The sequence below is a fragment of the Mandrillus leucophaeus genome, unplaced genomic scaffold (assembly GCF_000951045.1).
Source record: "Mandrillus leucophaeus isolate KB7577 unplaced genomic scaffold, Mleu.le_1.0 Scaffold129, whole genome shotgun sequence".
Taxonomy (NCBI): Eukaryota; Metazoa; Chordata; class Mammalia; order Primates; family Cercopithecidae; genus Mandrillus; species Mandrillus leucophaeus.
In genome coordinates this window covers 2,399,079-2,425,106 of record NW_012101243.1, presented here as the reverse complement: position 1 = coordinate 2,425,106, position 26,028 = coordinate 2,399,079, and the positions used below count along the sequence as shown (strand labels likewise).

Below are 26,028 nucleotides of genomic sequence, written 5' to 3'. Positions count from 1 at the left end.
GTTCTATGACAATGACATTTATTTAACACATTATTTCGCATTGTACAAATCCTTAGATTCTCTTTATTCACTGGTCCATTTCTACAACAAATACATCCAAAACACTATATAATAAAATTATTTACAACATTTCCAAATGAGAAGATTGCTTTTGCCCCCACTACTGCTATTCACACACAGTACTTCCACAGCACAATACGTCATTAGGAGATCTAAAAATGCTCACCCTGTACTCTAGGCTGCTTAGGAAATGTGAAAACTAATAACATTTATAATGGCATTAGCTTCTTTCAATACAAGACAACATTTTAGAAACCTTGAACTTCAACTCGCAACACCAAAAGGGCTCAACAATCCTGCTTTCCCCATTGCACTTTATGAAACAGGTTGCAGGGACTAGGAAAAGGGCCACATTATTAAAATTACTAACTGTACAGAAATTGATTTAAAAAAGTCACAGCTCAAAATTGCTCTTTGTAAAAGTCACACACATTTACAAGTATCAAGTCGCCGTCCTGCTTGTTTACTTGGATTTTCTTCGCTTGGATTGCACCGCACTGGTTATGTCTGTGGGGGGAAAGAAAGGACGTGTTCAGTGGAGGTTAACACTTTATAGCAGTACCCTTTAGGCAGTCCACAACAAGCAGGGCAGACCTAAGGGGAGCCCTACTTGACTCGGAATCTGTCTAAGAGGTGCTCTGAATGGAGCACAGGCTTTCCTTGATGACCTATGTGGGAAGAAGGTGTGGTCCTGCATTGGGCAGAATTGGGGGAATGTGACAAACGTGGTGGGCGATGAAGCACACTGACTAGAGAAAGTGCAGGGTGGAGAGAGCCTTTGTAGCTGGGCAATTCACCCACTGTTTCCCTCACCAGTTCCCATCATACAACGAAGTATGAATAGATAGATTGACAATGCTTTTGGTGGAAATCAACGAGTAATACCATAAGCAAGTGAGTAAGTTGTGTTAGAGTGCAAAAAAAAACCTGCCTTGGGATCCCTTTTGGAGCCAAGCTATTGTTTCACAGTAAGGAACCATTTTTGTCATGCTATAGTCAAGGTCTAAACAACATGATCATGGGCCCTGGTCAATGAGTGTCTACTATGGCCCAGCCAGTTATATCAAGACTGTGGAAGGCTGGGCGTGGTAGCTCACGCCTGTAATGCCAGCACTTTGGGAGGGCGAGGCAGGTGGATTGCCTGAGGTCAGGAGTTCGAGACTAGTTTGTCCCATCTCTACTAAAATACACAAAAATCAGCAGGGCGTGGTGAAGTGCGCCTGTAATCCCAGCTACTCGGGAGGCTGAGGCAGGGGAATTGCTTGAACCAGGGAGGTGAAGGTTGCAGTAAGCTGAGATCCCACCACTGTACTGCAGCCTGGGTGACAGCGAGACTCTGTCTCAAAAAAAAAAAAAGACTGTGGATATATCAGTCATGAACTCAATTCAGAACAAGCAAGAGTCTGCTCTGAGTCCAAGTGAGCCTGAAGGCTCATGGAAGAGGGGAACTGAGTGATTTACACACAGAATGACAGTGACATAAAGGCAAATGACTATGTTTTGATTCCTTTAGTTTCTCTTGTCTTAATCTTATGCCAGACTTAAACAGTGTTTCTTAAAAACATTTTAGGCTGGGCGCAGTGTAATGTATTACATGCCTGTAATACCAGCACTTTGGGAGGTCGAGGCGGGCAGATCACCTGAGGTCGGGAGTTCGAGACCAGCCTGACCAACTTGGAGAAACCCTGTCTCTACTAAAAATACAAAATTAGCCAGGTGTGGTTGCACATGCCTGTAATCCCAGCTCTTAGGGAGGCTGAGGCAGGAGAATCACTTGAACCTGGGAGGCAGAGTTTGCGGTGAGCTGAGATCACACCATTGCATTCCAGCCTGGGCAACAAGAGCAAAACTGTCTCAAAAAAAAAAAAAAAAAAGTTTTGGCCAGGTGTGATGGCTCACGCCTGTAATCCCATCACTTTGGGAGACTGAGGTGGGAGGCTCACTTGAGCCCAGAAGTTTTGAGGCCAGCCTGGGCAAGATGGTGAGAACCCATCTCTACAAAAAGAAAAGAATTAGCTGGGCATGGTGGCACATGCCTGTAGTCCCAGCTACTTAGGAGACTGAGGTGGGAGGATCACTTGAGCCCAGGAGTTCATGGCTGAAGGAGTTCAAGGCTGAAGTGAGCTATGTTCATGCCACTGTACTCCAGCCTGGGAGACACAGACCCTGTCTCTATTAAAAAAAAAAAAATTCTACACAAAGTTATGGCAGAGTACAGTGAATAGCTTGAAGCTCTCCAAATGTAAACACTTCTTTAGAATCTCATATTGACTACAAAAGGTCACCTTTACTTCATATTCTGGTTTTAATATGAAAAGTGTTCTAAAATTACTTCTCATCAAGGAGAAAAAAAATGCTTCTAATATATCAATACAAAAGATGAATCAGATTTACCCATTTCTGGTAAGTAGGCTGAATTTTCTGATACTGTATGTTAGGTTGTATTCTAAGCAAATTTGACTTTGTCTTTTGCATCATAATATTTTGCGAACCCAGACTCTAATAAATATGTAGATTTTAAGGAAAAATTTTACTACTCTGTTAGCTAAGGTAACTGCTAAGAAGTGAGGCCTAGGCCAGGCGCGGTGGCTCACGCCTGTAATCCCAGCACTTTGGGAGGCTGAGGCAGGCGGATCACCTGACGTCAGGAGATCCAGAGCAGCCTGACCAACGTGGAGAAACCCCATCTCTACTAAATAATACAAAATTAGCCAGGTGTGGTGGCGCATGCCTGTAATCCCAGTTACTCGGGAGGCTAAGGCAGGAGAATTGCTTTAGCCTGGGAGGCAGAGGTTGTGGTGAGCCGAGATTGTGCCATTGCACTCCAGCTTGGGCAACAAGAGCAAAACGCCGTCTCACAAAAAAAAAAATAAAATAAAAAGAAGTGAGGTCTAGATGAATTTCCAAGAGGTGCCCAGTAATTTCATTCAGGCCTCTGTTGGTAGAAATTTCAGTATGTTTATCTTCTCAAAGGTCATGTTTTTTTGTGCCATGTGGTAGAATCAGTCTTTCTGATTTACTCATTAGTCTTTTACTAATCAGAAGACAGTTAATCTGCCGGGATGTTAATAATGGTGTTCTTTATTTTAATTCATGTAAATTAAGAGTCTCACAGAGCCCACACAACTCCCTAAAATCAACTCTTCAGGTCCAAATCTCAAGCTTTATTTTCACTGCAGCAAATCTGTCATGTGCAGTAAAAATAGGCAGGTTTTTGTCTTGACAGTGTTCATCCTCAGAAAAACATTCATTAATTAGGTCAACTTTGGAAGCTTTTCCCTTGTTGTGATATGAAGGATCAAGTGGTATGTCTGAGAAACATATGTGGCTGGGAAAAGAAGTGGGTAGTGGAGTGTGGGTGAGAATCAACCTCAGGCTCCCCCTCCTTCCTTGCTTGTTCCCATTTGTCACTGCTCCGAAGCACCCAATGAACTGGCAGGCTGCCTCTGAGCGTGAATCAATGAGTGGGGCCAGGAATAAACAAATGACTTGTGCTAGAAACTGCAAAAAAAACACAAACATGGCCGGGCGCGGTGGCTCAAGCCTGTAATCCCAGCACTTTGGGAGGCCGAGATGGGCGGATCATGAGGTCAGGAGATCAAGACCATCCTGGCTAACACGGTGAAACCCCGTCTCTACTAAAAAATACAAAAAACTAGCCAGGCGAGGTAGTGGGCTCCTGTAGTCCCAGCTACTCAGGAGGCTGAGGCAGGAGAATGGCGTGAACCCGGGAGGCGGAGCTTGCAGTAAGCTGAGATCTGGTCACTGCACTCCAGCCTGGGCGACAGAGCGAGACTCCGTCTCAAAAAAAAAAACCAAAAAACAAAAAAAACCCCACAAACACACCATTAAAAACCCTCATCTTTTGGATACTATGGTTGGTGGGGAGAAGTGGTGAAGGATGTACTTTCATACTTCCATGAGGAAAAAAATAAATTTTAAACTGAGTTTGAAGTCTCTATCACCTTCCCTGGATAAATCCAGTCAATCTGAGTCAGACAGCAAACCTCAGACTCAAAATGTCTAAAACCAAACTTGGGATTTTCACCTCCAACAGTGAGGTCCTCTGCCACTGTTCCCCATCATGTCTGAAAAAAAGATTTTTTGATGAGTTTTTTTGTTTTGGTAGTTGATTTTATACTCCTTCCAAAATGTTACCACTTTTACTACTCTAAGGAATAGGCAAATTACTTTTTTTTTTTTTTTTTGCGAGTAAGTCTTGTAAATTACTTTTTTTTTTTTTTTTTGAGACAGTCTTGCACTGTCACCCAGGCTGGAGTGGCGATCTGAACTCACTGCAACCTCTACCCCCTGGGTTCAAGCAATTCTCCTGCCTCAGCCTCCCTAGTAGCCAGGATTACAGGCGCACACTACCACGCCCAGCTAATGCTTGTATTTTTAGTAGAGATGGGGTTTCACCATGTTGGCCAGGCTGATCTCAAATTCCTCACCTCAACTGATCCGCCCGCCTCAGCCTCCCAGAGCGTTGGGATTACAGAAGTGAGCCACTGAGCCTGGCCACAAATTAAGGTAAGAAATTCTAGGTAAGTGATGTAGAGGCTAATGATCCAGTCAGGGTGTACCTCAGACTGTGACTGGCACACTGTTCCTAAAGGCTGCCTGGCCTGTGAACCTACCTTCAGTTTTTTAATCATCAGGGATTTTACAAAATTAGTGTCTCTTCACAGACAGACAAACAGTTCAAACTCTAGCAGTGCAGTCAGATCATTTATATCCATGTCTTAGAACATGGATAGAACATGGGTGGTAAAGAACTGGGTCAATAACAGTCTTTGAGGTGACTGTCCAAGTATGTCACTGGGGGAACATTTAAATTTGTAACCTAATAAAGGGATCTTTCAGCCTGGTTGCCTCATTTTGACCTTAAGCAAATTTGACCAAATCTACAGTACAAGGCTCTACTTAATCCTCTAGTGTGTGACCTCTACCATCCACGGAGCTTTAGAAATGGACTTTGACCTTGCTCACATCATTGTGCCTTTCACTGTCTGTACTACTTCTACCCAAGACATCTACGTAATTGTAAAAAAATTCTGGGAATTGGCAAGGTGCGGTGGCTCACACCTATAATCCCAGCACTTTGATTAGCAGAGGTGGGCAGATCACTTGAGGTCAGGAGTTCAAGACCAGCCTGGCCAACATGGCGAAACCCCATCTCTTCTAAAAATACAAAAATCAGCCGGGCGTGGTGGTGCATGCCTGTAGTCCCAGCTACTGGGGAGGCTGAGCCAGGAGAATCACTTGAACCCAGGAGGCAGAGCTTGCAATGAGCCGAGATCAAGACACTGCACTCCAGCCTGGGTGACAGAACAAGACTCTGTCTCAAAACAAACAAACAAAATAATTCTGGAAATTTTCCTTTACAATTTGCATGGTTGGTTTCTAAATGAAGCTACTAGAGTACACTTTCAGGTGGTTACTCTTCAGGGTTTTCTCCCACGACATTATCAATATATGTTCACTTGCATATCTACAATAATACTTCTGCCTTAATTCAGTATATCGGTATACCCTGTGTTTTTTTAGACGGTTGCTTCACTGGCTGTGGGTAGGGTGGGGCTATCACCTACTTTGCTGTCAGGGGGACACCCAGGGCTGCTGATAATTACAGATTGCTCTGAACTTTCCTTAAATTAACATATTTTCCTCGTTCCAAACTTATGCTTTGAACTTCATGTTTTCAACTACCTTTTAAAAAAATACTTTTTTTTTTTTATCTTTTTGAGACGGAGTCTAGTTCTGTCGCCCAGGCTGGAGTGCAGTGGCGCGATCTCGGCTCACTGCAAGCTCCACCTCCCGGGTTCACTCCATTCTCCTGGCTCAGCCTCCTGAGTAGCTGGGACTACAGGCGCCCACCACCGTGCCCGGCTAATTTTTTGTATTTTTAGTAGAGACAGGGTTTCACTGTGATCTCGATCTCCTGACCTTGTGATCTGCCCACCTCAGCCTCCCAAAGTGCTGGGATTACAGGCATAAGCCACCGAATAATTACCTTTTTCCCAGGTGAAAATATAACAAAAACTATTCTAAATGGAGGAGTAAATAATGATAAAGAAAACTAGAAAAATCAGCCAGGCACAGTGGCTCACGCCTGTAATTCCAGAGCTTTGGGAGGCTGAGGCAGGAGGATCACGAGGTCAGGAGATCGAGACCACCCTGGTTAACACAGAGAAACCCTGTCTCTACTAAAAAATACAAAAAATTAGCTGGGCGTGGTGGCGGGCGCCTGTAGTCCCAGCTACTTAGGAGGCTGAGGCAGGAGAATGGCGTGAACCTGGGAGGCAGAGCTTGCAGTGAGCCGAGAGCGCCACTGCACTCCAGCCTGGGCAACAGAGCAAGACTCCGTCTCAGAAAAAAAAAGAAAACTAGAAAAATCATTTGTGTTTTTGTGGCAAATTCACCATGTCAAGAAGGAGAACTACTCATTTGCATGTTTGTAAACAACACATCTGATCAGGTGCAATTTTAAAAAGTGATTTGTGGTAGCTAATTTTTGTGTAATTATAAGTGACCCAACCAACCAAAACAATGGATCAAAGCATGACCAAAAACCATGAGGGCCTTCCTGGACTTGCCCAGAAATCATCCATCCCACCTGCTCTGATCTGGCAGTCTGGCAGGCCTTGGCCAGCATGATGTAAGCAAACTCAGCTCTCACAGCAGGAGCATGATTAATGTCACTGGTTCTCCAACAACACAAAAACAGCAACACTTTTAATTACAAACCGCTCATAGTGTTTCTCAGCTTCAGAGATTTTCATGAAAACCACAGTATGTTTCTGATTTTGTTTGTATATGATATGTATGACCAAACTCTTATTAAATGCAAAAAGAAGCAGCCCCCTTTCCCCCTCAAAACTTTAAAAAGTGCTGATTCTGCAGGAACATACTTCATTCATATTTCAGGTACCCAGCACTGCATATGTCTCCACATTTGAGGTGCATCCATTTTAGAAACCAGCTTGATATTTTGTGATCACATTCTGGGTATGGGTTTAAATACAATCACAGTAAATTATTTTGTAACTTGGTTCACATTTTTGGATACAATATACAGGCCAAAAATATGCATAATTATTCTTTAATTTGGCTCCAAGAGCTTTAATACTGAAAAACCAAAAGGGCTCCAGTACTAATTTCTGATTTAAAAGGTAACTGTGATACTATGATATATAATTTTTGGTTTTTGTCCCACGTTCCTGGCTCATAGCTCCTGTAACTCTTGTAATTTCCTAAGTGACTGAGCAATCTTTTGTTAAAATATTTGGCTTTTTGCCCATAGTTCTTGAAACAGCTCTGAGGCTGAGTTGATCACAAATGGCCAACTCTTTTATCAATCATGCCTATGTAATGAAGCCCCACTAAAAATCCAAAAGGGACCTACCTCCCCTTCCCCTTCTTCCTCCATACAAAAACAAACAAAAAACAGAACAAAAAAACCCACAAAACCCACAAAAGGACTGAATTCAGGGGCTTCCCAGAAGCTGAACAAGAACATATCCACCTGCTAAGAGAGTGGTGCACCAACTCCACACGGATGGAAGCTTCTACACTTGGGACCCATACAGACCTTGCCCTATGTATCCCTTCATCTGGCTGTTCATTTGTATCCTTTAAAACAGTGGCCCCCAACCTTTTTGGCACCAGGGATTGGTTTTGTGGAAGACAATTGTTCCACGGACTGGGGGTTGGGGGGATATGGTTTCAGGATGAAACTGTTCCACCTCAGATTCTCAGGCATTAGTTAGATTCTCATAAGGACCACGTAACCTCTATCTCTCGCATGCACAGTTTACAGTAGGGTTCACACTCCTATGAGAATCTAATGTCACCTCTGATCTGACAGGAGATGGAGCTCAGGCAGTAATGCTCACTTGCCCACCACTCACCTCCTGCTATGTGGCCTCGTTCCTAACAGGTCACAGACCACTACCAACCAGTCTACGGCCCGGGGATTGGGGACCACTGCTTTAAAATATCAGCAGGGCATGGTGGCTCATGTCTGTAATCCCAGCACTTTGGGAGGCGAAGGTGGGAGGATCACTTGAGCCCAGGAGTTCTAGACCAGCCTGGGCAACAGGGTGAGTCCTGTTTCTACAAAAAATTAAAACTTCAGCTAGCCATGGTGGTGTGTGCCTGCAGTCTCAATTACTCAGGAGGCTAAGGCGGGAGGATTGCTTGAGCCCAAGAGTCTGAGGCTGCAGTGAGTGATGATAGTGCCACTGCACCCCAGCCTGGGTGACACAGTGAGACCCTGTCTCAAAAAAAAAAAAAAAAAAAAAAAAAAACTGGCTGGGCATGGTGGCTCACGCCTGTAATCCCAGCACTTTGGGAGGCCGAGGCAGGTGGATCATTTGAGGTTAGGAGTTCGAGACCAGCCTGGTCAACATGGTGAAACCCTATTTCTACTAAAGATATAAAAATTAGCTGGGTGTGGTGGTACACACCTGTAATCCCAGCTACTTGGGAGGCTGAGGCACAAGAATTGCTTGAACCCGGGAGATGGAGGTTGCAATGAGCCAAGATCATGCCACTGCACTCCAGCCTGGGCGATAGAGTGAGACTCCATCTAAAAACAATAAATAAATAAAAATAAAATAAAAGTAAAAATTAAAAAAAAAATCTTTCATATGGGAGGCCAATGTGGGAGTGATCGATCACTTGAGGCCAAGAGCTCAAGATCAACCTGGGCACACAGGGAGACCCCGTCTCTACAAAAAAATTAAAAAATTAGCCCAGCGTGGTGATGCACACCTATAGTTCCAGCTACTTGGGAAGCTGAGGCAGAAGGATTATTTAAGCTCAGGAGTTTAAGGTTGCAGTGAGCCATGATCATGCCACTGTACTCTAGCCTGGGTGACAGAGTGAGAACCTGCAAATGAAAAAAAAAAAAAAGGGCCAGGCACAGTGGCTCACACCAGTAATCCCAGCACTTTGGGAGGCCAAGGCAAGTGGATCACTTGAGGTCAGGATTTCGAGACCAGCCTGGTCAACATGGCGAAACCCCATCTCTACTAAAAAAAAAATACACACATACACACACACACACGCACACACACAAATTAGCCAGGCATGGTGGTGCAAGCCTCTGTAATGCCAGCAACCCGGGAGGTTGAGGCATAAGAATCGCTTGAACCTGGGAGGTAGAGGTTGCAGTGAGCTGAGATCGTGCCACTGTACTTCAGCCTGGGCAACAGAGTGAGACTCTGTCACAAAACAAAACAAAACAAAACTAGAAAAAAAGAAAAAGCTTTATAATAAACTGTTAAACATGCTTCCCTGAGTGCTATCAGCCATTCTAGCAAATTAACTGAACCCAGTTAGGAGGGTTTCATGGAAACTCCAATTTTTAGCCAGCTAGTCAGAAGCACAGGTAAAACAACCCTGGGCTTGCACCTGGCATTGGAAGTGGGCAGCAGTCTTGTGGGACTGAGCCCTCAAACCTGTGGATCTGATACTATCTCCAGGCAGATAGTATCAGAATTGAATTGGAGGACACCCAGCTGGTGTCTGAGGCAGGACTGATTGCTTGCTTGATGTGTGGGGAAAAAAAACACCTTACATCTGGTGTCAGAAGTGTGTTGTGAGAGTATAGCAGGAGAAACTGAGTCTGTTTTTCTACTCATACACAGTAACTTAACCAGGGACAGTTAGAGAATGATGGCCTGAGGTCTTGTGACTGATGTGGGTATCTATACATGACTGTGATTCCAGGGGCTGGCCAGAGCTATGCCATTCTTTAGGGAGACACTTAGCACCCCTCCATGCAAGAACACAAAGCCTGAGAGTCATTATGGCCTCTTCTAAGCCAACTGCTAAGCCTCAAAGCAAGGATGTGCCAGGCATTCCAACATCACCACTGCCACGGTGGGACAAGGTTCAGTTTAAGTGTACAGGCTTATTCCCCACCCCCAACACCCCCTAAAAACAGGTTCTAGCTTTCCATCTCTTCTTGGCTGGTAGTTCTCTACAGAGCAGTTCTAGTTTGAGCATCTCTTCTTAACTGTCCCAGCTGCTTCTTAGATTCCTTCTGGTGCCCTGTAAATAACACCTTTAGTAACTTGAGGCTCTGGGCTGAGGTCAAGGTTCCAAAAATCTGGTGTGTGACATCTCTAAAGGCCAATAGCTTTTCCCTGCTTTAAAGGTAATTACATACCATATTCTATAGCCTAGAAGATCTTGCTCTTTTGGGAAAGTGAAAGGCTACAAGAACATGCAGAACTGAGGGGAAGCAGATTTTCCCACAGAACTCTAGGCATGTTCCCTTTTATGCTTTAAGTTTAGTACTTCAATATACTGAAAAGTGTGCTTCCTTCCAAACTAGTTTCTGCCTAGAGATGATTCCCAGGGAGGAGGAAGGAAGTTATTGGCTTCATATCTCCACCTAAAGTTAGGATACCTAACAGGACCCTGACAGTATTCCTGGAAAAGAAAGAAGGCCCCTCTCACCTTTGCCGCTTAACTCTCCAGCAGGCTGAGTATGGTGATGGTACTTTGTACACCTCAATTTTACTTGTATATGACCTCTGCCCTATTCCCAGAGGCTCTTGTGAGGCATCGTGACATTCTTGCCTAGAGACGTAACCTGCCAACAGCAGCTGAGTCCTCAGATCCGTGTCTAGTGTCTAGTGTGGGTGCACCAGAATCTACCTGGTCTTTAGGCTGGCATCCCAATGATACTTGACCGTTTCTCAGCAGTCCTGCTGGTATAAGGTACTCAGCCAGGATCTCAGCTCTTACCTTACCCAAACTGAACTATTTAAGCTCAGCACATTTCCTAAGAGAATAATCTGGTCACTGCCTCAGCTTAAATGTCATGTCATTTTTTTCCAGAAAGCCTTCTCTGACCTGGCAGAAGAGCAAGGTATCCCAGCTATATGCTCTTACAGTGCCATGTAATTTTGCTATCATAGCATTTAACATTTAACACAGAGTATTAGAATTCGTCTTTCAATGTGGTGAAAACAGAGACTCTCTTTTTTTTTTTTTTTTTTTGAGATGGAGTCTCACTCTGTCACCCAGGCTAGAGTGCAATGATGCAATCTCGGCTCACTGCAACCTCCGCCGCCCAGGTTCAAGCAGTTCTCCTGCCTCAGCGTCCCCAGTAGCTGGGATTACAGGCACGCACCACCACGCCCAGCTAATTTTTGTATTTTGAGTAGAGACAGGGTTTCACCATGTTGGTCAGGCTGGTCTCGAACTCCTGACCTCAGGTGATTTACCCAACTCGGCCTCCCAAAGTGCTGGGATTACAGGCATGAGCCATCGCACCTGGCTGAGACTCTGTCTTTTCACTAAATAACCTCAGGGCCTGACATGTAGTAAATATTTAATACATATTTGATAGACGGTTATTCATCTGATAATTACTGATTGGTACATCTCTGTATTTGGCACCATACTAGGCACCAGCAATACAGTAGTTAGCAAAATCAGACATAATCTCCTGCCCTAACCAAGTATACATACTAATTACCTATATCACAAACTGGCATAAAGTTATAGCTGTGGTATTATGAAGAAGAACCTGGTGCTGTGATTCCCCACAGCAGTGACAACTGAGCTAAGATAAGTAGGAAGGGTGGGACGTTAAGGAGAAGAGAGGTGGGCAGACAGAAGAGCACTCCCTGCAGTAGCTGCATGCAACATATGCACAGGCTTGTGATGAGAGGAATGAGGATGGCATGTCCAACTTGCCAAGGAAAGTGGGATGAGGCTGGGAGATGACAGGGCCGAAACCACACAGAAGCTTGTGGGCAAGGTTGAAGCTTCTGGACTTTAATCCTAATTACAATGGTAAATCACTGAAGGGTTTTAAGCTAGTAAGTAGTAGTGAAGATGGAAAAGGGCCACCTGAGATAAAATGGGCAATATTTTGTGATGAATTTGATATAAGGGTGAGGGAAAGAGGTATCAAGGAGAACTTGTCTAATGGATAGATGGTGGTGCCATTTATTGAGATGAGGAACAATGGCAGAGGACCTCACTGTTGCAGGTGAAAATCACAAGTTTGGTTTTAGACATGTTGAGTCTGAGGTTCCAATAAGGATGTGCATGCAGTTGTCTAAGATCTCTAGGGGTCTGTACTAGAAACAGAAATACAAATTTACAAGTCATCTGTGAAAGGCTGTAACTAAAGAAGAGGGGCATGACTGAGATCTATTAAGGAGAAAATACAAATTTGAAGAGAAAAGGTGACTCAGGATCAAAGTTTGAGGAAGGTCACCATCTAATGGCTGGGAAGGGAATTCTACTTTCTCTGTGAAGAGGTCAGGGTCTCTACCGAGAAAGGGGGAGAAAGTGTGGACCAGAGATTTAAAAGAGTAGAGAGTGGGAAAGAGAGCTGACCACAGAAACATGGAAAGATAGCTGGGCCATATTCAGGACCTATCTGAAGTGGGTGATCACAAATTTAAAGTGGAATGAGCTGGGCGTGGTGGCTCAGCCTGTAATTCCAGCACTTGAGAAGCTGCAGCGGGCAGATCACTTGAGGTTAGGAGTTTGGGACCAGCCTGGCCAACATGATGAATCCCTGTCTCTACTAAAAATAGAAACATTAGCCACGCGTGGTGCATGCACCTGTCATCTCCTGAGGCAGGAGAATCACCCGAACCTGGGAGGTGGAGGTTACAGTGAGCCGAGATCATTGACACTGCACTCCAGCCTGGGCAACAGAATGAGACTCCATCTCAAAAACAAAAAAAACGTGGACTCAAGGCCAGGTGTGGTGGCTCATGCCTGCAATTCCAGCTTTGGAAGGCTGCGGCAGGAGGATTACTTGAGCCTAGGAATTCAAGGCTGCAGTGAGCTGTGATTGTGCCACTGCACTCCAGCTCAGGCAATAAAGTGAGACCCTGTCTCAAACAAACAAACAAAAAACAACAACAACAAAAACCAGTGGAATAAATCTGCCCTGTTATGTTCTTTTTTCCAGCAGTGCTTGTTGCTCTTGTGTACACACACAGAGAACACATAGTTAAATGAACAAATAAAGGACCAAACAAGTAGTAGAAGACAAAGACACTTGACACACTTCAGGAACAGAAGCAAAGATGAAGAACAAAGTCTTCTGCTGCTGTGATAAGGACTCTATTCCTCTATTTGACCCACAAATAGCACCCACATCCCACTGCTAACCTTTAGTAGAGCTGGAGGCTGACGCAGGTCGAGAAGATCGTTTACGATGTCCATTTTCCACACTTTCAGAAGCCACAGTTGGCTCTTCAGTTCGGGAGTTTCTTCGGCTTGGGATTTTGGACTTTTCAACTATCTCTTTGGGCTCACTGCTGACAGAAGCAAAAAATTTCCAAGCAGGTGAGGGAATCAGGCCACACAAAAAACGGGCTCTTCAGATAGTTTCATTCGTAAAGTAGGAGACTAAGAACTATATAGTTATTCTGGAGAGAAAGCAGTTCAACCTGGGGCAATAAGCACTATTGCCTTCTATATTACTGGGGGTTTAAAAGCGAGTCTAGCTTATTACATTAGTAAAAACAAAATAGTAAAGCATAATGTTGGTGAAATTGTAGAAAAACTGGTAAAAGACATAAAAAAAATTGAAACAAAACTCCTCTAATTCCTCACCCATTTTCTTATCCTTTTTTCTTTTCTTTCTTCTTTTTTTTCAGACACAGTGTTACCCTTGTCACCCAGGCTGGAGAGCAGGGGTGTTATCTCAGCTCACTGCGACTCCTACCTCCTGGGTTCAGGCAATTCACCTGCCTCAACCTCCCGAGTAGCTGGAACTACAGCCATGTGCCACCATGCTCTGCTAATTTTTGTCTTTTTAGTAGAGATGGGGTTTTACCACACTGGCCAGGATGGTCTTAAACCCTGACCTCAAGTGATCCACCCACCTCGGCCTCCCAAAGTGTGGGATTACAGGTGTGAGCTATTGCACCAGGCCCCTCATCCATTTTCCTAAGGTAGGAATAGTCCCCTTCAAAAATTACAACATTTTGGATTTTGTAAATTTTTAGAATCATGAAAAAGGTCTTTAATATGTCTGAAAATTGCTAATAACTCAAAATAGTATATAAACCTAGGAAATTATTAACATATATTGGCATTTACTAATGATCCAGGTAGAGTCAGATAACAGCATATTAGAAGCCACAGTATGGGGATAATTCACAATATACTGCTAGGTATATTGATTGTCCCCACCCCAAACCCCTTTTCTTAGTATATGAAGATTTAAAATTGGTAATATTCACTGTTAGTGAGGATACAGGAACAAAAACATTTACATACACTCCTAATTGGAGTGTAAATTGTGTAACCTAGCGGTTCTCAAAAGGAGGCAATTTTGCTTCTTAGGGGACATTTAGCAACGTTTGGAGACATTTTTGATTGTCACAACTTGAGGAGAAGGGTGCTACTGGAATCTTTTGGGTACAGGCCAGGGATGCCACTAAACATAAGCCCCACACAACAGTTATCTGGCCCCAAAGCTCAATAATGTTGAGGCTGAGAAACTCTGGTGTAACCCTTGACTCAGCAATCCCATTTCTAGGTGCCTAAGGAAACAAATCTTTTTACAGAGCTCCACACATAAGGAAGTTAAAACATTTTATTTGTACTAGTGAAAACAGAAGACCTAAATGCCTAACGATAGTAGATTAGTTGGCTAAATCATGGCACATCCATATGGAGTCATGAAAAATCATGTTGTAGATTATTTAATGACAAAAACGATTCGCGACACATTACCAAGTGGGAAAAACTTACCAACATAATGAACAGTATAATTCCATTTTCATTGTTATATATGTTGAGTATATATGTAACTACATATGAATAAATATGAGCTATATACACATAAATCTTTTGTTGTTGTTGTTTGTTTTTAAGATGGAGTCTTGCTCTGTCACCCAGGCTGGAGTGCAGTGGCACGATCACAGCCCAGTGCCAACTCATTACAGGCGTGAGCCACAACACCCAGCCCTATACACATAAATCTGACACAATATATTTGGGTGCATACTGTGTGAAAAAGACTAGAAGTAGATGAACTACTAGTTGAGTTGTAGGAATACTGGTTTACTGATGAGTTATTTTCTTCTCTGTAATTCTCTGATCTGAATTTCTGGTTTTCTTTAATAAACTTTTTACACTTTCATGGTTCAAAAATGCATGTTAAAATTATTAGAAAAAAATTTCTTTAGACAATTAAATTTGCTTGCAAGACATGTACCAAATACAAATAATGCAACAAAGCAAAACAAAACTGGTCAAAAGGCTGCCTCTTCTGGGAAGTCTTCCATGACCTCATTTCCCAAGTGCAGCCGTCTCTTTTGTGTCTTGGGTTCACAGTCTTTATCTGGCATTCTAGAGCACCCATCAGAATGTACATCATGTTCTATTTTAATGTTTTGTGCCTTCAACTAGACTGTAAGCTTCTTAAGGACACAGACCATAACCTGATTGTCAACTATCCCTACCCTTCCACTGTTCACTCCTGCCAGAGGACCCTTTGCTAGTAGCACCGTGGTTGGGAACTGGGCCACACTGTTCACTCCCATAGTTTTATGTATAACAGCTGCCCCACACCCAACCATAAGCCAAGGTAAGTCAAGGAGAAGTGAGGCTGAAGCTGGGGTGGAATTACAAGTCAGAGGGATTTACACTTCCTTTGAGAGGTAGTGAAGACGACTTTCTGGCTAGGAGCCCAGAAAATGGTCAAAGCTTCTGAGGAAAGAAAATTCTTTAAAAAAAAATTTTTTTTTTTTTGAGATGGAGTTTTGCTCTTGTTGCCTAGGCTGGAGTGCAATGGTGTGATCTCGGCTCATGTCAACCTCTACCTTCCAGGTTCAAGCGATTCTCCTGTCTCAGCCTCCTGAGTAGCTGGGATTACAGGCATGCGCCACCACGCCCAGCTAATTTTTGTATTTTCAGTAAAGACGGGGTTTCACCACGTTGGCCAGGTTGGTCTCGAACTCCTGACCTCAAATGATCCGCCCGCCTCGGCCTCCCAAAGTGCTGGGATTATAGGCATAAGCCACCATGCCCCGCCGAATTTTTTTGTTTTTTTGAGGCAGGATGTCACTCTGTTCCCCAGGCTGGAGTGTGGGTAGTGCAATCATGGCTCATTGCAGCCTTGACCTCCCAGGCTCAAGTGATCCTCCCACCTTAGCCTCCTGAGTAGCTGGGACTACAGGCAAGTGCCACCATGACCAGCTAATTTTTTATTAATTTTTTATTAATTTTTCGTAGAGACAGGGTCTCCCTATGTTGCCCAGGCTGGGCAACTCCTGAGCTCAACCAATCCTCCCTCCTTGGCCTCCCAAAATGCTGGGGTTACAAGCATGAGCCACTGTACCTGGCTAGATGGTTCCTAATGAAAGTGCCTCTTTCTCCTGGCAAAACAAAAGCCACAGCAAGACTATCCTGTTTTTTATGGTCAATGCTCAGGTATCGCTGGAAACAAATACCCCAAAGGCATTTTTGGTCTAATTAGCTTCTTTCTCTAGACAAATCGCTGGTGCATGTTTGAGAAATGCAGATGAATTCAAACATTAGCCCAATCCAAATAAAACCAGACAGGCAGAGTGGTATAGTAGGAGTAGCAATGAATTTGGAATGAGATGAACAAGGGTCAAGTCTTAGCTATGCATTTATTGACTATGCTATTTAATGCTCTATGTTCTAGACTCTTTTTTTTTTTTTTTTTTTTTTTAAGATAGAGTCTTACTCTGTTGCTCATGTTGGAGTACAGTGGGCAGGACTACGGCTCACTGCAACCTCGACTTCCCTGGGCTCAGGTGATCCTCCCACCTCAGCCTCCCAAGTAGCTGGGACTACAAGCGCGTACCACTATGCCCAGCTAATTTTTTGTATAGATAGGGTTTCACTATGTTGCCCAGGCTGGCCTCAAACTCCTGGGTTCAAGCCATCTGCCTACCTTGGCCTCCCAGAGTGTTGGGAGTACAGGTGTGAGCCACCAAGCCCAGCCATTCTAGACTCTTTTCTTTTCTCTCTTTTTTTAGACAGAATCTCACTCTGTCGCCCAGGCTGCAGTACAGTGGCATGATCTCGGCTCACTGCAACCTCCGCCTCCCAGGTTCAAGTTACTCTCCTGCCTCAGCCTCCCAAGCAGCTGGGATTATAGGCATGCACCACCATGCCTGGCTAATTTTTGTAGTTTTAGTAGAGACGGGGTCTTACCACGTTGGCCAGGTTGGTATCAAACTCCTGACCTCAAATGATCCACCCGCCTCAGCCTCCCAAAGTGCTGGGATTACAGGCGTGAGCCACTGCGCCCAGCCTTGTTCTAGACTCTTGATCTATAAACCCCATCTTGTCTGCTGCAATACATAGGTTAAATGTCAGGGCTCTGAAGTCAGAAGGCTTGGGTTTGAATCTAACCTTCACCATTTACTAACTCTGTGACCTTGGGGAATTTAGTTAACGTTTCTGAGCTTTAGATTCCTCATCTATAAAACAGAATTTACTTTCCTAATAGATACTGTGAAAACTAGATGAGATAATACATCTAGGGCGCTTGTAGCTCAAACTATTAAGGATGCATGGCACGGAACAACATTCAAATAAATGGTGGCTATTAACCTCCTCACAGGGATGATATTAAGATTAAATGAAAAAAATATTGTGAAAGTGTTTTATGAAGTTGCTGTACAATTATGAGAAGTTCTTTAAAATATTATCCACTGCATTCCTACATTAAAAGAGGCAAGGCTGGGCATGGTGGCTCACGCCTGTAATCCCAGAGGCTGAGACGGGTGGATCACTTGAGGTCAGGAGTTCAAGATCAGCCTGGCCAACATGGTGAAACCCCATCTCTACTAAAAATACAAAAATTAGCTGGGCGTGGTGGTGCACTAAGATCGTGCCACTGCACACCAGCCTGGGTGACAGGGCAAGACTGCCTCCACAAAAAGCCATGACTTTTGGAAAATGGTAATATTCCTCTCCATAGAGCTAATGACATTGAAGCCATAGATGTATTTCATTTTGAAGGGTTATGTGGAGCAGCACAGTGTAACAGAAAAAAGCACAGGTTTTAGGTCAGATCCTGCCTGGCTTTCTCCTTCTTTCGCCTTGAGGGTCAAACAACTGTTCTTTAGAAGACAGTTGCAAGGACTATTATTAATATCAATGGTAACAACAGCTCCCATATATTGAACATTTACTATTTCCTCATTATGCTGAGTGCTGAACGTGTTACCTCATTCAGCTTTGAAAACAACCATAAAAGGTAGAAACTTAGCCTCCAAGTTTTATTAAGAGAAATGTTACCTCTGAGGGATTAGGACTCAAGACATCTCTCTACGTTAGCAGTAAAAACAGACTGGCGTGAGAGTGAAGGAAAAGGACAAGGTGAAGAGAGGTTTAAAGACTGAGAAAGCTGATACCTTTCAAAGAGGCTTATGCTGTGTTCATGCTACGTCTGCAGAAATGATCATCTTACCTTTGTCCAGAGACTATGCCAGCATTTACCTCCAGCTCTGTAAAAAAATGTAAAGGATAGAAATGAAATGTGGGAGCTGCCACGGAGAGAAGCTAAGAGTCTACAAGAATTCTGAATGCCCTATTTAGGCTAAAGTGTCCCTGTGCCCAGAAGGATTCTCACCCTACATGGTATGGAGACAAAGCTGGCACAGATACAACTTGGTTTGTTTGAGACATAAGACACTTGGTCTATTTTTATTTCTACGCCACACTGTGAAATAACCTGTTTGGATTAATAGAACTAAGTTTACCCTTCCTTGTTTGTATCTCATCCAGTTACAACCAGGTTAGCAAAATAAGTCTCTTCCTCTCATGTGGAAGAGACTGTTTTCATTTTAAAACATCTCCACCTTCTTGGCATTTTTTAAAAAAAGCAATCTTCAAATATGTCTTGAATATCTATTAAGGATGCATTCTTCTCAAAAGGACTTCCTCACTGAGTGTTAGAGGGCATAGTGCTTTGCTTTCAGATATTGCCTTTAGACCCCATTCTATTCCTTTCTTTCTCAACCTCCCAGCAATGCCCTCCAAGCAAGGAAAATCTCAGTAATTCGTCTCACAGCGTTTTGCATCAATGAGCACACTCTGGGTTTGCCAGGCACTTCTTCCTCAGCACCAGCAGAAAAACATTTGCTTTCTCTATTATGTGCCTTTAGGTAGTTCCATCTTTTCCAAAAGCCTTCCCTGATGTACCAGAGAGCGGTGATCTATCTTGCCTCTGGCCTCCCATAGCCCTACACCTGTTCCCCCATTGAGGAAATTCAGCACCTCACTACTCAGTGTATATGTCTAACCTACTCTACTAATTACATGGTAACCTTAAAGGCAGTGAAGTTAGAGTGCCTGGTTCAAAATTTTGGCTTCAATGCTTATTAGCCATGTAACCTTGGGTAAATTACCTGACATCTCTGTGCTCAATGCCTTATCTAAAAAATGGGAATAACCATATTACTCACTTCAAAGTTAAGAAGATGAAATAATGCACGTAGAAATTTTAGTATGGCAACTGACACTTAGTCATAACTGAATGTTATTAGCTATTATTATTGCTATGAAGATCAGGTTGATGCAGCCTTCCATGTAAGGAGGTTGGACTACTCTGCCTTTAATGCAAGGTGCTAGTAGAAGGGAATCTTTAATGGGAGGCTGAGGCAAAGGAATTGCTTGAACCCAGGAGGCAGGGATTGTAGTGAGCCAAGATCGTGCCACTACACTCCAGTCTGGTGACAGAGCAAGACTTCGTCTCAAAAAAAAAAAAAAAAAAAAAAAGAAGGGAATCTTTGCTTCTCATTGCTGTTTAGCCTCCTGTATTTGTACCCACAAAGCCTGAAAACCCATCCACAAGAAATAGACACCAATTCACTGAGTCTCTGCTACTTTGCTGGCCTGGCTGGAAGATATAAACTCAGGTAATGTGTGCTCAAAAGTGAAAACGACTCAAGTCAAAAGAGGTGCTCATACTGTTATTTTATTTTTTTGAGACAGGGTCTTACTCTGTCCCCCAGGCTGGGGTACAGTGGTGCTCACTGCAACCCCCACCTCCAGGGTTCAGGCAATTCTCCTGCCTCAGCCTCCCAAGTAGCTGGGACTACAGGCACACACTACCATGCCCAGCTAATTTTTGTATTTTTAGTAGAAACAGGGTTTAGACATGTTGGCCAGTCTTGTCTTGAACTCCTGGCCTCAAGTGATCCGCCCGCCTCGGCCTCCCAAAGTGCTGAGATTACAGGCATGAGCCACCGCACCTGGCCTATTTTTATTTTTGGGGGGACGGTCTCACTCTGTCTCCCAGGCTAGAGTGCAGTGGGATCACAGCTCACTGCAGCCTCAACTGGACTCCTTGGGGTCAGATGATCCTCCTACCTCGGCCTCCCAAGTAGCATGCATGCCAAGCCCAACTAATTTTTAAAAATTTTTTGTAGAGATGGCGTTTTGCTATGTTGCCCAGGGTGATCTTGAACCCCTGGGGCTAAATCATTCCCCCCGTCTCAGCCTCCTAAAGCACTGGGGTTACAGGCATGAGTCATCACACCCAGCCTAGTTTGCTCTTTTTTGGAGACAGAGTTTTGCTCTTGTTGCCCAGGCTAGAGTTCAATGGTTCAATCTCTGGCTCACCACAACCTCTGCATCCCAGGTTCAAGCGATTCTCCTGCCTCAGCCTCCAGAGTAGCTGGGATTACAGGCATGTGTACCTGTAGGCACATACTACCATACCCAGCTAATTTTCTATTTTTAGTAGAGACGGGGTTTCTCCATGTTGGTCAGGGTGATCTCGAACTCCCAACCTCAGGTGATCTGACCGCCTCGGCCTCCCAAAGTGTTGGGATTACAAGCGTGAGCCACCGCGCCTGGCCTAGTTTCCTCTTTTAAAACAAGAAAGTTTGATGCTTTTGAGAATCTTAACACTATCACTGCTGATTCATAAGTAGAGATCAAGAAAGTTTGATGAAGGTAATCAGTGGCTCTGAGGGATGTTAAGGATAAGGAGATTCATTTATACCAAACTTCAAAATGGAACAGGATTCTTCAGCCAATTACTGTGAGAAGGGGGAAAAATGATATGGTAAATCCTATTTTCTAGAGTAGGGTTGGGGCAGGAAATGGAATTCCTTTTCTCTTTATAGTTACTCCTTTTCTTACCAAAAATGAGTTTTGCTGTATGACTCCTCCTTTAAAAAATGTGCTCCATTCCTACCCTTCTCAAATATCAACATGATGTCAGGTATCATGTGGGCAATGGCAACAAAGAAAGCATCTGGGTGGCTGGGCCGGGTGCCGTAGCTCACACCTGTAATCCCAGCACTTGGGGAGGCTAAGGCAGGTGGATCACGAGGTCATGAGATCAAGACCATCCTGGCTAACATGATGAAACCCCGTCTCTACTAAATATACAAAAAATTAGCCAGGCGTGGTGGCAGGCACCTGTAGTCCCAGCTACTTGGGAGGCTGAGGCAGGAGAATGGTGTGAACCCAGGAGGCAGAGCTTGCAGTGAGCAGAGATCGCACCACTGCACTCCAGCCTGGATGACAAAGCAAGACTCTGTCTCAAAAAAAAAAAAAAAAAAAAAAAAAAAGACTCTGGGTGACTGAAATGTTTTTTGCTCGCACACTACTTTCAGAGGCCTGATTTTATTCAGAGTGCGCAGTAGAAAGTCCTATCCATCACATAGGATGTAGCATTCTGAAGTAGGTTTTAAAATAATCACAAACTATACCTTACTTTTATTGGCTCAGATTCACAAAATTAAGCATGGCTACTATTTTTTTTTTCTTACTTTGTCAAGTATGTGAATTGTAGTTTCAATGAGATTCTTACCTCTGTGGGAACCAGTCAGACTTTTTTTTTTTTTTTTTTTTTAACTCCTCAGTGATCTACAGTGACAAAGAATCAGGCGAGACTAAACTGTACCATATCTGATATTTATCTGCCTCCAGTGTGTAAAGGCAAACCAAGGGCTGTTACTGCCATCATCCTCATGTATTCTGAGCTGACCCTGATCCCACAGCAGTTATTTGTCAGATTACCATGGGCTCCTACTTCCAGAACTATCATCCCTTGTACTGTTTACAATATATCGGTCACAGGGAGAAACTTAATGCCACCCAGAGATGACTGAAATGACTCTGCCTCCCTGGAGGAATGGCTACCACATTGTGGCAGAAACTCTAGAACAAGACTCCACTACTGTCATGATAATAAAATTACAAAGTGCATTAATGCTTGCCAGCCCCGTAAGTCACCATATGCCAGTTATTCAGCTGCCAACCATGGGTGCCAGGGTCATAGAACAGGGAAAACTCTGCAACAGAAACCCATGGCTGGGTGGCAGACAATGGGCACAGAGATGCCCTTCTTGAGTTCCTTAGCTGACACTATGAATGCATAAGAGAGCAAGCTGGTCAGGGGGAAAATAATCTCAAGTAGAACTGCACAAGCTCTGCTGCTCAACCAAAGTCTGCTCTGAAACAAACAGATAAAATAGTTCCAGCTACTTCCTGGCCTAAGAACACATGACGTTGAGGACAGCAGTAGTTCCTTCACATGTAACCCATCCCACTCCAAAATGTTTTTCCAAAGTACACCTTACCTGGTCTGGCAACAGAGGCCTGCAGTGCTGTGGTTGAAGTTTCCTTTGAGACTAAATTCTGCGACGGGGCTAAGGCAAGGAAAAAAAAATTACAGACCTTTTACTTTCTTTTCTAAACAAAAAGAAAGCATTAACCTAATCAAGGGCTAAGTAACTGCTGAAACAATATACTCTTAGAGGGCAGTACTCAAAATTGGCCTCGAAATTACAAGTACATTTTAAGACTTACTAAAAAAATTAATTACCATAACACTCAGTACCAATGACTACCATTTAGGGGTATAAGCTTTTCCTTTTGGTATGTATAATAATAAGGGAAGGAGATGGCTATAAGAACACAGCACTCATATTTTCTGTTTCTTGGGGTCAGGTTCTGAACACCACTCGAAAAAGTCCCAAAGCATACCTTAGTAGGCAACCCAAACCATAGAGGTACAATTATACATTCCCCTCAGCATTTAAAAAATCTAGTCTTACTCCCTAAAGACTATACTCCATGAGAGTGGAAATGGTCACATGGTTTTGTACTTTTCTACAGCACTCAGCAAAAGTGATGGGCATAAAGCAGGCATTCAATTCATACATAATAAATAAATAAATTTCATATGTTATTTACTTATCTAACAAATAGTTGCGAAGAACTTACTAGGGGCAAGACACTGTGCCAGGTACCCTGAGAGACCAAACTACATCCTTTTGCACATCAGGAACTCAGTCTAGTATTAAAGATAAGATACATACATGTGGTGCACTTGAGTGCACTCTGATGTCATATGAAGGAGTCACAAAGTATAAAATACTACAAAAGTCCAAAGCAAGGGTTAGCAATTCTAGGTTGAGAAATCTGAAGGCACATTAAAGGGAGAAACATCAGAATCAGGCTTCAAAGGACACAGAGAACTTAGGCCCTTAAGGAATGGAATAAAATACATAATGCACTCTAGAAGGGAACCATCCTGGAAGATACAGTAAAGATTATGGCGTGGATATGCCACAGTCACATCAGTCTAAAATCCTAGATAAACTCTGCGACAATACGTTTTACTCTCTTGTGGAAACTGAATTTTGTATATTTCCCTCCCTGCTTATTAAAGCAGTAAATTAGGCATTTATGTATAAGAATTTATTTTGGATGCTCATCTGATAAACCTTAAAACTATATCTTAACTTCTACTTTTAACTTTAGTGTTCATTTCTCAAATTTCCTTTTTTTTTTCTTCTGAGACAGACTTGCTCTGTCGCCCAGGCTGTAGCACAATGGCAGGATCTCGGCTCACCACAACCTCCGCCTCGTGGGTTCAAGCAATCCTCCCGCCTCAGCCTTCTGAGTAGCTGGGACCACAGGTGCATGCCACCATGCCCGGCTAATTTATATATATATATTTTTGTAGAGATAGGGTTTTGCCTTGTTGCCCGGGATGGTCTCAAACTCCTGGGCTCAAGTGATCCACCTGCCTCAGCCTCTCAACATGCTGAGATTATAGGCATGAGCCACTGCGCCTGGCCAATTTCTCACATTTTCAAAGTAAAAGCACAGAAGTCCCTTGAAAAAGAATAGAAATAATCACTTATAAGCAAAGTGAGTATTCTTAACTAAAATTGAGAACTTTTTCCAAGTGTGGTTCATCTCCTCAAGGCCCACATATTTCTCTAGTATAATATATGATCCAGATAAAAAAAATTTCTAATTACTTCATCATTTTTCTCTTGATACCAGAGGGAAAAGTCTTCTGAAAGGAGAAGTGGAAATATTTAATAGTGAAGGATATACTTAATTTACAGCAGGTTCCCTTTTAATTATTAAGGTTCATCTACACCAACAGAACTAGAACAAGATAGAATAAGCACCCAGTCTTGTGAAGACTGTCTCGTATAAGAGCAGCAAACTCCTTGAAGGCCTTTATCCTGCCCCCATATCTCTAACACTGAGGTGAAGAGGCAGAGAGAAGGGGAATTAACCTTTCCAGAGCTCGGTGTGAGGCAGTGTGTTGGCCACTTGACAAATTTTCTCATTGAGTCCTCTCTCAGAATCCTAAATTCTGGGAGGTAGAATGTACAATCTCCATTTTACAAGTGAAGTACATGGCTTAGGAGAGGTTAAGGAATGTATCAACTGTAACTGGTAACCAGTGGGCTAGAATTTGAACTCTGATCTTACCCTGAAGCTTGTGTTCTTTCTGCCTCTCCACCTGGGTGCTTACCACTCAGTGGTAGGCACTCGAAGCATTTTAGCTGCATAAATAAGATAGGCACTTAATTAGCTGGCCTAGGATATTGCAAAGGTCTTTCTCAGCTCTAGCAGTGTGTGACTGACTCCACTCTGAGGAAATAGAGCTTCTTCACTTAAGCCTCACAGGAGGAGGAACATGTAGGGGAAGGGAAGAAGGGAAGGAGGGGCGGTTGTAAGGACACCTATGCTTCCATCATTAGCCCATTTTAACAGTACATAGGAAATAGCCTGAACTAGATACACATAAATGGAATGCACCAATCAACAAAGAGATTACATCAAAAAGAAACTGGGAATAACAATTTTTACCACTTATTGAATAATTATATGCTAGGTTCTGTGCTAAGAATGTTATATGTACTACCTTATTGAATTCTTACAACTATTATTGTTCCATATTACAAAGGAGGAAACCAAAGTCTGGAGTGGTCAAGTAACTTGCCCAAGTCCACAGAGCTGGTAAATGCTGGTGTTATAATACCAACCCAAGCCTACAGGCTCTTGACCACTTTGTTTCTGCCGTGTCCACTATCATGAAACCCAGTTTTCTTCCAGCTCTCCTCTAGAGTAGCCCAGACAAAAAAAGAATGGTTCCTGAGATAGAGTACAATGAGAATGAGGACCCATTGTTCTGAAAGTCATGAGCAAATCTTCACCCTGGTAAAGAGAATCTGCAGAAGCTGCTGTTCACACGTAAGGTACAGTGTTAAATGGGAGGTTCACAGTATAGACTCTGAACAAACACTGAACTTCTTTGAGCTTCAATCTTCTCACCCATACAATGGGATTAAAAATATCTGATATGGTTGGTATAAAGATGATGCAAGACAACATATGTAAAAATGCTTCCTTGTAAATTGAAAAACTTTTATATAAATGAAAGATGTCATTATTTCAGGAGCTCTTTGTTTTGAGAGCCTTAGCTCTCTTTGTTTTTTTTGAGACAGAGTCTCGCTCTGTTGCCCAGGCTGGAGTACAGTGGCGTGATCTCGGCTCACTGCAACCTCTGCTCCCAGGTTCAAGCGATTCTCCTGCCTCAGCCTCCTGAGTAGCTGGGATTACAGGTGTGTGCCATCATGCCTGGCTAATTTTTGTATTTTTAGTAGAGATGGAGTTTCACCATGTTGGTCAGGCTGGTCTCGAACTCCTGACCTCAAG

At 43.3% G+C, this 26,028-nt stretch overlaps 1 protein-coding gene across 1 annotated transcript in view; it reads right to left on the bottom strand.

Annotated features, from left to right (window-relative positions):
- Nucleotides 1-26,028, bottom strand: part of NCOA6 (nuclear receptor coactivator 6) — an 87,785-nt gene continuing 61,757 nt past the window's right edge. Inside the window, exons 11-14 of the mRNA XM_011972426.1 lie at nt 22,641-22,709; nt 18,512-18,548; nt 13,219-13,367; nt 1-567 (exon numbers count right to left, since the gene is read on the bottom strand). Coding sequence (XP_011827816.1) covers nt 524-567; nt 13,219-13,367; nt 18,512-18,548; nt 22,641-22,709 — 299 coding nt within the window. The 3' untranslated portion in view covers nt 1-523. The remainder of the gene's footprint in view (nt 568-13,218; nt 13,368-18,511; nt 18,549-22,640; nt 22,710-26,028) is intronic.